General features: G+C 37.8%; 1 protein-coding gene across 10 annotated transcripts in view; it reads right to left on the bottom strand.

Annotated features, from left to right (window-relative positions):
- Positions 1–13,354, bottom strand: part of MCTP2 (multiple C2 and transmembrane domain containing 2) — a 251,891-nt gene that overhangs the window by 31,996 nt on the left and 206,541 nt on the right. For 8 of the 10 annotated variants that reach the window (XM_027083166.1, XM_027083163.1, XM_027083165.1 and 5 more), the window contains 2 exons: positions 6,659–6,781; positions 3,673–3,714 (listed from right to left, as the gene is read on the bottom strand). In XM_027083166.1, the coding sequence (XP_026938967.1) occupies positions 3,673–3,714; positions 6,659–6,781 (165 nt within the window). Of the gene's footprint in view, positions 1–263; positions 2,296–3,672; positions 3,715–6,658; positions 6,782–13,354 lie in introns of those variants that run through there. The other 2 variants (XM_027083169.1, XM_027083168.1) reach the window with 2 other exon arrangements.

Genomic DNA, 13,354 nt, shown 5'->3' with positions numbered 1-13,354 from the left:
TTAATAATATCATCCTAATTTGTGAAAAGAGAATAGAGATATAATATTCATTTGCATCCTTTCATTATAAAATGTTCCACCACGTTCCACCATCCATCAACAAAAATGTATCAGATATTTCTTATTTTCTTAAAGGAAAACATCCATATCTGATTTTCACCCATAACTGACATGAAAGGATGATCCCCACCCCCACAAACACTGTAAAGCAATTGTGAACTCATTGATAATCTTAAAAGAATACATGATTCAAGTCCTATTTCTGACAGCTGAGTTAAAAACAAACCAACCCACAATGCAGGCATCACAATGCAGTCTCTTTATGATAGCAATAGGCAGGTTTTTTTTTTTTTTATTACATGCCCTTATGATTCTTTCTTCCTGATGTTACTAGTAAATGCTGAAATATTCTACCTAAGTGATTGTTGGGCTGGAAAAAAGAAAAGAAGCTCTAATGCAAGTATTTATACCTTCTGCAATGAAAACAAGATATTATTGCCCTGCATGGCCTTTCCTAAATATGAGATACAGCATTTTACACAATAGTTTCTTGGTTCACGCTTCAATTACTGACCTTTACTGTGTAGAAAATTAATGCAATTTTCACTGTAATCCATCTGTACAAATAAGGTCCACATAGAAGAATTCCACATATGGAATCTAATACAAATAGGAAATGTCAGCTGATTGCTGTTGGCTGAACTTAGCCGTTATCTGTTTGTTCTGGGGTCCCCAGCAAACTCTACTTGTAACAAGCAATTTCTTGTGTGGAGCCATCAGGTATAAGAAAGAAAAATCTCCTCTCCTCAAAGTTTAGTTTGTACATTTAGTTTCCTAAAAGCCAAAAAACTAGTGACCTGAAAGTTCTACATTGTAACTGAAAGTCCACAAAAAGAAAGGAAGGCAAAACTGTGGAGCCTAATTTGGTTTCTAAAAATGCAGGTCATTTTCCATGGACTTTCAACAATGAGAAGAAGCAAGAGGCTATAGTGATGTCATTTTACAACCATCCCTGTTCCAGACAATAAAAAGATGACAGACCCCAGACCACGTCCTGGCCTGTGCATCAGAGACAGGCAGAATATGGGAATGCGTCCATCTCCCAAGGAAGCTGTGCCAAGGGGCCCCAGCATGCTTTCATCTTCCACAGTCGTCCATGATGGTATTTGGTGGGAAGGGGTGCTGGCAATTAAGGAGTGTCACTTTCAAGATGGATTGTTTGGGTAGAAAGGAGTTCCTCTCCTCTTCTGGTTTGGAAGGAGACGGCTGTGTGTTTATAATCTGTAAACAGTTCATCTCTCACTGGGTGTGTTACAGTTCCCAGAAGCCCGTCTGTCATGTCGAACACACAACAGAAGCCAGAAGGGCGCTGTGGGGAAGCCCTTGGAGTCAGCACACTGTGGAGGGCAGTGGCCCAGGGCCTGTGTGCTGGAGGGACCCATCCCAGGCATGGAGGCTGCTCTACATGGAGAAGAAATGATGAAGTGTAATAATATATAGGTGGATGTATGCTCCCGGAGTCTTAAAAGTTGAAAACTGCTCTAGTTTACCCATCTCTTAGAGAAGTGAGAGTGAAGAGACGTGCAAAAAGACTGCAAAGTTTGCCAAAATCCCCTCACAATAGAAGGCATGTGTTCAGCAGAAGAGGCACAAACAGAAGTCAACCTTTCATTTCAGACTTATTCCTCTAGAAGTTTCCACAGAAATATGAAATTGAGGAAGCAAAACAAACATGGCCACGTGGGGCTATTAAAGGCCCTACAAACATACTACAATCAAAGTATCTCAAGAATGGAACAGCCCTGGAGGAGACATGAAGAACCCCAGAGCCAACGTCCTCAGTGTGGGATGGGCTGCCGCATCTGTTGCGTGGAGGGCTGTGCTTGGATGAACGCAAGAGCTCCCAGGCTCATGCATGTAGATGTTGTAGTTCCAACTCAGTTATCCTTGCCCAGAAAAGCTTGATGCACAGCCCAAATGGCTCTACCTCCACACCCCCAGGCCCCCAGACAGCCCTTGAAGGACCACAATGGAAGGTTAGATGGTGAAAAACGCTGGTCTAGACTTTCATGGCTCAATCTGTTGCCTGACAGTTCATCGACACCACTTTTTCATCCATTGCCTTCTTGTTAGATGTCTCCTTTATCAGATGGAACAAAGCCCCATGGTCACAATTATCTCTCAAGGGTGGATGGCGTCCTCCTTCCATGGGGTGGCCCGTTTACACAGACTTGGTCCAAGAGAAAGAAATCTTCTTCACTTCCAAACTTTGGTTAATAAAATTGATAATTATGCCTAATGTAGGTTTAAAATAATTTCATTAATACCTGTGTTTCCTTTGATTAAACACCCCCTCATGCACATTAGCTTAGCTATGACTATTTTAATGTTCAAGGAGTTACATCACTCAGAAGCCACTCACGTCAATTCATCAAGAAGAAAGTTGCAGGCCTTCCCTGGTGGTGTAGTGGTTAAGAATCCGCCTGCCAGTGCAGGGGATACGGGTTCAATCCCTGGTCCAGGAAGATCCCACATGCCATGGAGCAATGAAGCCAGTGCACCACAACTACAGAGCCTGTGCTTTAGAGCCCGCGAGCCACAACTATTGAAGACCGCGAGCCTAGAGCCCGTGTTCTGCAACAAAGAGTATCCCCTGCTCGCTGCAACTAGAGAAAGCCCGCGTGCAGCAACGAAGACCCAAAGCAGCCAAAAAATAAATAAATTAATTAATTTAAAAAAAAAAAAAGAAGAAGAAAGTTGCATCTTGGGACCTTCATTCTAAAAAGCGTCAATTCCCTTTAAAAAAAAAATACTTTATTACTTTGCTATTAATGATCATTTTAGCACAACAAATAAGATTTACTTTGTAATCCGCCCAGCATCCTTCAAATGGGCAAAACCATCTGGCTCGCTCAATTAATTTTAAGGCTGTCTGTGTCATGGAGCTAGTGTTTTTAAATTCGTTTCTATTTTCTGGACATTTTATATTGGATACTTAACTCTTAAGTTTCCCCCGTTCACCCCTTTCCTCTCCTGTCAGCCTTCTACACACTATCACCTTAGCCCCGTAGACCCATAGGTTCTAGGGGACTGGGCGGCCGTGAAGCTAGTAGCATCTCATTTGGCATTTCACTTTTTTTTTTTTTCATTTTATTCCAGAAGGTTTGTCTGAAAGCGTAATGACAACAAAAAGTAGCAGATTTGAGAGAATCTCCCAGGAGGAGAGAAAGGACAGATGTACACAGACGTGGAGCTGAAAACGTTGCCAGCAACAGCTGGGCAAGTGACAGGTTCTGAAGCGGGTGACCACCCTGCAGAGTGCAGACATGAGCCTAAAGGAATAGCGATTGCACTTGATTTACTTTTGACTTCCTGGGCTACCTTTCATCTACCTTTCATCCACCAAGGGGAAGGCTAATCTTTGCCTCAAATGACAGGCCTCCTAGAGGGATGCTTCTATAACATTTCAGTTATTCCTTATTTCGTCCCTTTTCATCCTCATTTTAAGAATCTTAAAAAGGATACCCTTTATACATTATGAGAATATCGCTATACTGGTCACCCTATAGTAGTAAAAAAAAAAATATATATATATATATAGTTTGACTCAACCAGCTAGAACACTGGAAGCAGTCATGTTCCCCCTTTGTGTCCTTTCTCGAGCACACCCACCTTGTCATCTTCATACTTCTCCTCATCTACGTCCGTGCTCTCCTGTAAGGAAAACCCATAATTTGTAATAAAACGTCAACCGAAATTACCGACTACGAATGAAATGCATACTCATGCTTAAAGTTTTCCTATATCATTGCAACACTAGTCTTTTTAAAATACACTGTAGGGCTTCCCTGGTGGCGCAGTCGTTGGGGGTCCGCCTGCTGGTGCAGGGGGCATGGGTTTGTGCCCCGGTCCGGGAAGATCCCACATGCTGCGGAGCGGCTAGGCCCGTGAGCCATGGCCGCTGAGTCTGCGCATCCGGAGCCTGTGCTTCGCGACGGGAGAGGCCACAACAGTGAGAGGCCCGCGTACCACACACACACACACAAAAAATACACTGTAACTTCTTTAAAAAGGACACTTTTAAAGTTAAGGGATGCCTTGCCAAGGTTGTAAACAATATGTATAATCTACATAAAACTGTTAAGTATAAATAAAGCTATCAGGGGAGTGCCTTTCGAAGGCAGCCAGCTTTAAAAATGCATTGCGGAGTTGTACTATCTGTAAACAGTTTTGTTCTGAGTCTGACAAATGAAGCAGCTGCTGTGTTAAGGCTGAGAACACCACACTCCGTCTGTGCTGGGCTCATTGTTAGAATGACTGCACTTTTCCTCTGGGTCCATTACCGAAACATTAGACAGTATTAAATGCATTAGTCTGAATGTAATCAATCTCAAGAATAAGCTACAGGTTTCTATACGGCATTCTTGTTTTCCTTGGGCTTCAGGGTTGGTGGGGGGCAGGTGAGGGAAGGAAACTCAAGGCCCAGATCTGGACTAAAGGGGGGACTGCCTTTAGTTCAGGGGTCCCAGCACCGGCTGTGCTGCACAGAGGCTTGTTCAGATTCATTTAGAGATCTTGGCTAGTTAACAGGTACACTTGAATCATATCACTGCTACATTTAAAAGCTAACACATGTTGGTACACAATCCAACGATTTGTTAGCTTCAAAAGAATGCTGGGTATCAGAAAACCAAGGACTATTTTCAGTTTGAACACTTACCTTTCTGCTTAACCTTGCAAAGGTCAGGCATGCTAATTAGATGTCATTGTTCCAACAGAAAAAAGAATGGTCAATATAATGCTTGTATAAGGGAGTAACTCTGAAGTATCCAGACAGTACTCTGCTATCCTCCATAAACTACTGAGCAATTTCTTCAGGGCTGGTACTGTATTACCTCCCAGAATTCCTAGGAGCTCCACCTAGCAGTCTGTGGGATACTTACTGATGCTGGAGAACTAACCTATTCAATGATGACAACAAGCATGTTTCATAAAAGCACATGGATAAAAATGAATACAATGAAACATGTTATGGGAGGAAAAAACTCTGTAATGTAATTAGGAGTCAGAAGTCTTCATCTTGAGACAAAGTCTTCAGCTGGAGACATTGTTCCAGCACTGTTTTGCTGTGTGACTTTGAGCAAAATCACTTTGCCACTCTGAATGTTAGCTTTATGAAGCACGAAATGAAAACAGTAGTTCTTGACTCTTCATGGTTATGTTACCAAGATTAAATTAGGTAATAAATTAGAAAATGTTTAGTAAATTTAAAAGGTTTCATACACACACATACACATTTATATGCATACACACACAAGTACACTTATGTACCCATATTTACACACACACACATATATACATATATATACCTGCCTACAAATAAACATGTACACATACACACATATATACACATGCTATAAACATATACATATATATACCTGGGAAAATAAAATCTGATTAAAACTAAAAATGTTAGTTGACAGCACTTTTACAACAGATGCTTCTGTGTAAAAATTTCCCTCATCTGTACCTCTGTGAAACTTAGTCCTTACATAAACCTGTACTTTAAAGCTATTTATTTGTTACTTGGTTCTAGCATCTTCAGGCCCCTCATTTATTGATATATGCACATGCTTATTGCACTACACAATCAAAAACCAAACAGAACAGAATTTGGAATTTGTCTGAGGTTTTACTCCCGGCCATAACACTCATTTCCCCCATCCCAAATGAAACCAGAAACATTCCTTAAATATCCATTATTTCAGAGATGATTTTTTAAAATGATCAGAACATTTATAAGGAAAAATAGGTGAAGATGGTCAGCTTTTGAGTCTTAGAAAACCTAATATGCAGGTGATTTTTCTAAAGGATGTTATCAAGTCTCAAGACCTTTGATTTTTGTTTTAAAAACTTGGTTCTTGAATCTGGAATGCCAAGATTATATCATAAAGCAAGTCTATAAATACAAGTTCCTTCTAACCCAGAGCAGAAAAAGATTCTATGGGCTGGGATAAGAGGGGTAGGGGAGGGAGAGTTGGAGAAAAATTAAGAAAAGTAAATGCTGGGCGATGTCTTTGAGAAGAGGCCTTGCCTGTGCTTCCTTTAACACCACGGCGAGTTTGAGAATTGCAAGAAAAACTGGGGCACTCAAGAACAGAGGGGCCCATGCCCACGCACTCTCTGATTTCCCTGGGAGTTGGCAAGCCTCAGAGCATCCCCTGAGGCTTCAGCCTAGAGGAGAATATTGCACAGGATAATTACATGGAGAGGCCTGAGGCAGCCTCCCAGTTGTGTGTGCCCTGAAGGGGCTCAAGGAGCCACCAAAGGCTTTTCTCTAGTGATTGAGAATCTCATTCCCAGGAACCTTATGGAGAACCAGATGGGCACGCAGACATGTGCTGCCCGCATGGAAATGCTGACCAAGAACCAGATGGCTCACTCAGGCTAAGAAGGCAGGCCAAGACTCAGGAACACGAGATGCTCTAGGAAGAAGACTCCAGATTACACATGATAAATATCTTCCCTGTAACATGAATACACGTGCAGTGTTGCTCCTCAAATGCAGGGGACTCAGGTCATGATTTGGTGGTGGTGGTTTACTGCTAACACATTTTTTCTTTAGTCAAATGTCAGAATTATTGGAATGTTTGCTCACCTGGCTGTCCTGGATGCTGCCAACCTTCCCCATTGTAGGTCTGATGAAATTGTAGACACAGAGGAGCGATAATGCCAGCGGGATCATGTACAGTTCAAAATTCCAGACAGTGACTAAAAACACCTGATTGGAAGACACAGACAAAATGACTGCTTGAAAAAACAGTATGGGAGCAATCTTCAATTCCTATTCATTGACTTAAGGAGATTAAACCCAGGACTCTCTATATAGTTCCAAATAGGTTAAAACACACACACACACACACACACACACACACACAAAGATACACACATGATGACTAACACAGTTTTAGAACTGGTAGCAGAATAAGGAAGACAGAGAAATGAGTTGGCCTGTCACGCTCTGGAATAGAGTTCCCATATTTGGAAACCTCATTACCCTATCAACCTTATTCAGAGTTTTTTGCTGCTGGATTCAATGTACCAGAATTTAGGAAAAGTAGTGTGGAAAATCCAAAAGTCACGAAGAGGTTGGCCACAGGCCAAATTTTGACAACAGTGAAGTGTATATGAACTAGAAAGAATGATTACTTTTCAAAGAGGCTGCCAATGCTGAAAAATTCAAATATCTTGGATAAAAACTTCAGTTTTCTGAAGTCTCTTTAAAATAATTTCTTTTAATTTTATTGAAGTATAGTTGATTTACAATGTTGTATTAAGTTCTGCTGTACAGCAAAGTGACTCCGTTATATATATATATTATATATATATATATATGTATATATTCTTTTTCATATTCTTTTCCATTATGGTTTGTCACAGAATGCTGAATATAGTTCCCTGTGCTATACAGTAGGACCTTGTTGTTTATCCATAAAAATCTTAAAATCTCCCCATTTTGAGGCTACATGGCCACAAGAAGATGATGATCAGTGTGAATCTTTGACACTTGAGGAGACGTAAGGTTTATATTAGAAATAACATAAACAGTATCAAAATGTTGAGATCATTCTGGAATGCTTTTGTTCAATACTATGTTTTATAGATCTATTGGTGGTGGTATGTATAAACCAAGCATATTCATTTTACCTGATCTATGGTACCCCATTCCAATGAATGTTCTGCAATTTTTCCATTATACTCTCTTATCAATGAAAACTTAGGTTGAAACAGTGTCTTGTTTTTTAATATAGTCAAACATATTAATCTTTGACTTTAGCATTTCTGCCATTTAATATTCAATGTTCTACTTAAGAAATCATATGCTACCCTGAGGTGATAAAGCAATTTCCTTGTGTTTTCTTCCAAAAGATAATTGTGTGTGTGTGGGCGCATGTGTGCGTGTGTGTGTTCCTTGTTTTGTCTCAAATGCTTTTTGGTTTATCGTTGGAAACAAGCATCTGATTTGAACTCCATCCTCACATATAGCCAACTTTTATTTTTATTTCATTTTTTTAAATTGAACTATAGTTGATTTACAATGTTGTATTAGTTTCAGGTGTACAGCAAAGTGACTCAGTTATACACACGTATATATCTCTTTTTTTCAGATTCTTTTCCCTTATTGGTTATTACAAAATATTGAGTACAGTCAACTTTCAGAATTAGATTACTGAAGGGATCCATACTTTGCTCACTGATCTACATGCCCACCTCTGTCACACATCAGCTTCCCACATGACTGTGTTGGTTGTTTACGGACCCTCTCATCCCTTCCACTGAATTATATTATTGTTCTTTCACCAAGACCATGTTGTTAAACAGCAGTTTAGTAACCAGATGATATCTGAGTGGGTAAGTCCCAATTACTTCACTATCAAAATTATCTCGTATCGTTCTGTGCCCTTTATCCTTCCACATGTATTTAAAAATCAATTTGCAACATTCTATAAAATTACTGGTGAAATTTTTATTCAGATAGCCTTTAATGTATATGTCAATTCAGAGAGAACTGAAATCCTGACATTGACCTTCTGAATTATAAGGACTGTTTATTTCTCCATATACTCAGGACTTCTTTTATGTTATCTCAAAATATCTTTTTTACTTTCACCATAATGATTTTGCATATGTTTTGTTATTTTTTGTAAGTAACTTAACACTTTTGATACTATTACAAATGGGGTCATTTTCAAATATGTATATTTTAGTTGGTTACTTCTAGGTACAGGAACATTGATTTATATGTTGTTCCCATTATTTCTGAGCCCTCTTATTGCTTGTTATGAGATTGCAAATGTATCATTTTGGAGATGTGGTGTGGAAAATCATATAAACTGCAAATCATGACATTTTTCTTTAGCCTCCCAGTCTATACATTATATTTTGTTTTAGTGCTAAACCTCTATGTATTTTTTTTTTTGTGTGTGTGCGGTACATGGGCCTCTCACTGCTGTGGCCTCTCCCGTTGCGGAGCACAGGCTCCGGACGCACAGGCTCAGCGGCCGTGGCTCACGGGCCCAGCCGCTCTGCGGCATGTGGGATCCTCCCGGACCGGGGCACGAACCCGCGTCCCCTGCATCGGCAGGCGGACTCTCAACCACTGCGCCACCAGGGAAGTCCCCTCTATGTATTTTTTAATAAGTACAGAATTTTTGAAATACTTTTTGATTCAATGCAAATTATTACACTGTTGATGTCTTCCAGTCTATTAATTTGGTGTGCTTTACCAACTTTCTTTTATTTATTATTTCATAATATATATATTTTCCTATAATTTCCTAGCTTTATAAAGCTTTCTTTTTCTTTTACTTTTTTGTCTTGTTTTGTTTTATTATGAACAACATAGAGAAAAGTAGAGAAAACAGTACAGCAACTTCTCTACTATGTAAAACTAGTGATTTTCCTTATTGTTACCTATTTCCCTTTCCCTGTTCTTAAAGTTCTTTTAGGATTAGAGGTTTTAACTGTGTTCTAAAGGATTACTATTTCTTAATGTGTATCTAGTGGATAAGTGGGGTTATACTGTTCTTTTAAATTTCTAAATATAATTTCAAGTAAAAAGAGGCTGACCTAAAACTATTGAGAAAAAATAGGCAACAACATATTTTTGATTTATTTTCATCATCAACTATTTATAAAATGTCTTCAAAAAAATTACTTGTGCATCAACCAATACTAGAGGGACAGCTGTGTTAGACAAACACCTCATTTGCCATAATATTTGCCTCCACCAGGTATAGGTAAGTAAGCCCAGAGTGTTTTAAAAAAAAAAAAAAAAAAAAAGAGCCACATTTAAATATCACATTCAAAGGGCTTGAAACTCTTTTAGAGTGAGAGACTGGTACCTTCAGAAACATTTTAAAAATCAATGCCTAATTCCTACTTCTGTAATAAAGGATTAATTTCCTAGCAATAGCTTTTAGCAAAAACAAATAGAAACCCTTTGCAGGGAGGGGAGACCAATTATCTGAGAGTCTGAAACAAAGTTATTTAATTTTGCAGTGGAGTTCAAACCTTGGGAAAAGAACTCAGATCTGAATGGAGTCACTTTAACGTTTCTTGCACCTTTTGACTCAAGAGCAGCTGCAGACACAGAGATGATACCAGTTGGTACTCAACAGAAAAATTTGCCATCTTTCTGAATGAAGGATATAGGCAAAGGAGTCAGTGACAATTAGGGCCACCAGAGAGTGTACAAACACACTGGAAGGAGAGAGTAAGCAAAAGAAAATCCTAAATTCGGTATGTGAACTCTGCTGCGGTCTGTACCACACACATGGGGCAGACTCAAAGCAGTGTCTGAATTGGGATCAAAGCTGCCACCCACAGCAGGTGCGACCAAATGTGCAATTTGAGTCTAACAGGATTAATCCCTAGAGCAATCACTAAAGAACAAGCAGAGAAGAATAGATAAAAAGTCAACAGATGAATTAAAATGGAATTCTAAAAGGTAAGAAAAGGGAAATAGGAATAAGAAACATAGTAGACAAATACAAAACTAATAAAATGGTAACCTAAATTCAACATATCAATAATTACATTGAAAGTTAACAGAATAAACATTGCAAGCATAAAAGGTAGAGATGAGAATAAAACGAATAACTCTGTGGCAAAAACTTTGACCACTTAAACAAAGGAAAAATTTATTGAAAAATGCAACTTAACAAAATTGAACAAATGTCCCCACCAAGATAAATTCAGGTTCAAATGCTTTTACTGTTGAATTCTCTCAAACATTCAAAGAAGAAAGAACATTATGTTGGAGGGAACACTTCACAACCAATTTTATGAAGCCAGTGTTACCCTGATACCAAAACCTGACAAAGCCATTACAACAAAATAAACTACAGGCAAATATTCAACAGGAACAAAGATGCAAAAATCCTTAAGAAAATAATAGTGAACCAAATCAAGAAATATATGAAAAATATATACTACAGTGTGACCAAGTAGAATATTTTCCAAGAATGTAAGATTAGTTTCACATTAAAAAACAATGTAATTCACCACATTGACAGAAAGGAGAAAAAAACACTTGATTATTTCAATAGATGTGGAAAAAAATATTGACAAAAAATTCAACACTATTAATAAACAATGAATAGAAGGAATTTCCTCAATCTGATAAAGGACACTTACAAAAATCTTACAGTTATCGTATTTGATCATATTTGGCTATAGTTTGTAATATGTAAATTATGCTTTGAGAAGTTGCTTTTAAAAAAATCAACACTTGCTAGGAAGGAAATTTCTTAGGCATGCAACTGCATGAATAAATCTCAAAAACACACTGAGAGAAAGAAGCCTTATACAAAAAAGAGCACATACTGTATGCCATTTAGATGAAGTTCTAGAACAGACAAAATGATTCTATGATGGAGAAAACTGCATGATTTCCTTCTAAAATTAGAAACAAGGTAGGGATGTCTGCTCTCACTACTCCTATTCAGTATTGGACTGAATGTCCTAGTCATTGCAATGAAGGAAAATAAATGAAATAAAAGGCATAAGTATCAGAAAGGAGGAAAGCAATACTGTCTCTTTTCATTGACGACCTGACTTTTTACATAGAAAATCCTAAGGAATCTACAAAGCAAATCCTAGAAATAACAAATCCAGCAGTGACAGGGTATAAAGTTACTTTTTAAAACTCAATTATATTTTTAAAACTAGCAGCAAAAATCTGGAAAATAACATTTAAGATTTTCCATTTACAGTAGAACCAAAGCCCATAAAATACATGGGAATAAAATTCACAAAACGTGAGCAAGATCTCTTCCCTGGAAATTATAAAATATTACTGAGGAACGTTACAGAACACAGAAAGAAGTGGACAGAAATGCCACTAGTTCATGGATTATAAGACTCAATATTGTTAAGATGGCAGTTCTTCACAAATTGATCCCCAGATGCAAGCAATCCCAATTTTGTAGAAATTGACAAGCTGATTCTGAATATTATATTGAAATGTAAATAACAGAATAATCAAAGCAATTTTAAAAAATAAAGCTTATACTACATAATTTAGTTTACTATAAAGCTATAGTAATGGAACAGAAAATAGAATCCACATATATGTAATTCACTGATCTCTAAGAAAGTTGCCAAGGTAATTCAATGGGAGAAAAGAGTGTCTTTTCAACAAATGGCCCTGGAACAACTGGATATATGTGTGGGGGAAAAAAAATCACTAACCCTTACCACTTACCATATTTAGAAATTAAATAAATCATAATATCTAAAAGTAAATGCTAAAATTTCAAAACTTCTAGAATACACATATGAGAAAACCTCTGGCATAGGGGAGGGTAGGCCAAAGATTTCTTAGGACAAAAAAGCACAATAAAATAATGTAAATAAAATAAAAAGGAAACTTCATTGAAATTATTCTTCATTTGCTCTTTGGAAGACACAATTAAGAAATGAAAAAAAAAGTCACAAAATAGGAGAAAGTATTTTCTACACATATACTGAAAGAGAACATGTATCTGGAATATATAAAGAATTCTTACAACTTAGTAAGAAGACAACTCAATAAAGATTGGTGAAATATTTGATCAGACTCTTCACGTACACACAAATCTATATGAATGTCTAAAAGCACATGGAAAGACATCCAACTTGATTAACCATCAGGAAAATGCAAATAACTCCTATGAAATAGCACATATTAGAAAGGCTAAAATGAAAAAAGAAAACTGACAAGATATAAAGTGTTGACAATGTGGAACAACTGGAGGTCTTATACACTCCTGGTACGAATACAAAATGATACCTGATTTGGGAAACCACATGGCAGTTTTTCAAAAAGTTGTGCATACACCTCTGTAATTCAAGCTCTCCTACTCCTAGATATTTAACATATGACCCAGAGACTTGCGCACAAATGTTCAGAACATGGCAGCTTCATTCCAAATAACAACAACAACAAAACTGTCAACAGCCCAAATGTCCACCAACAAGTGAATATAATATATCCATTCAAGGGAACAACTACAAAACAGAACCACCCATAAAATGTCAGAATCAGTGAAGCCTGATTTCTCTGACACCAAGGAAACTTCTCACCCTACCACGCAGGTTTCCCTATGTTCCATGATGCAGATGCTATGGTGACCCCATCTGAACCTTCCCCAAAAACATAACTTTAAGAAGTTACCTCAAATCTTCAGCTTACAAATATTTCTTCACTTTCTACCCCAAAATGTGTTTGCCATAATTTTTATGAAATTAGATATGAAGAATATAAGCATATCTATAGATATGAAGAATATAAGCATGCCAAATCATGAGG

Source organism: Aethalodelphis obliquidens, unplaced genomic scaffold, assembly GCF_003676395.1.
Source record: "Aethalodelphis obliquidens isolate GAN/ISIS:26980383/991018 unplaced genomic scaffold, ASM367639v1 scaffold49, whole genome shotgun sequence".
Taxonomy (NCBI): domain Eukaryota; kingdom Metazoa; phylum Chordata; class Mammalia; order Artiodactyla; family Delphinidae; genus Aethalodelphis; species Aethalodelphis obliquidens.
Note: the sequence above shows the minus strand (reverse complement) of the source record. Positions and strands in the feature narration are given on the sequence as shown.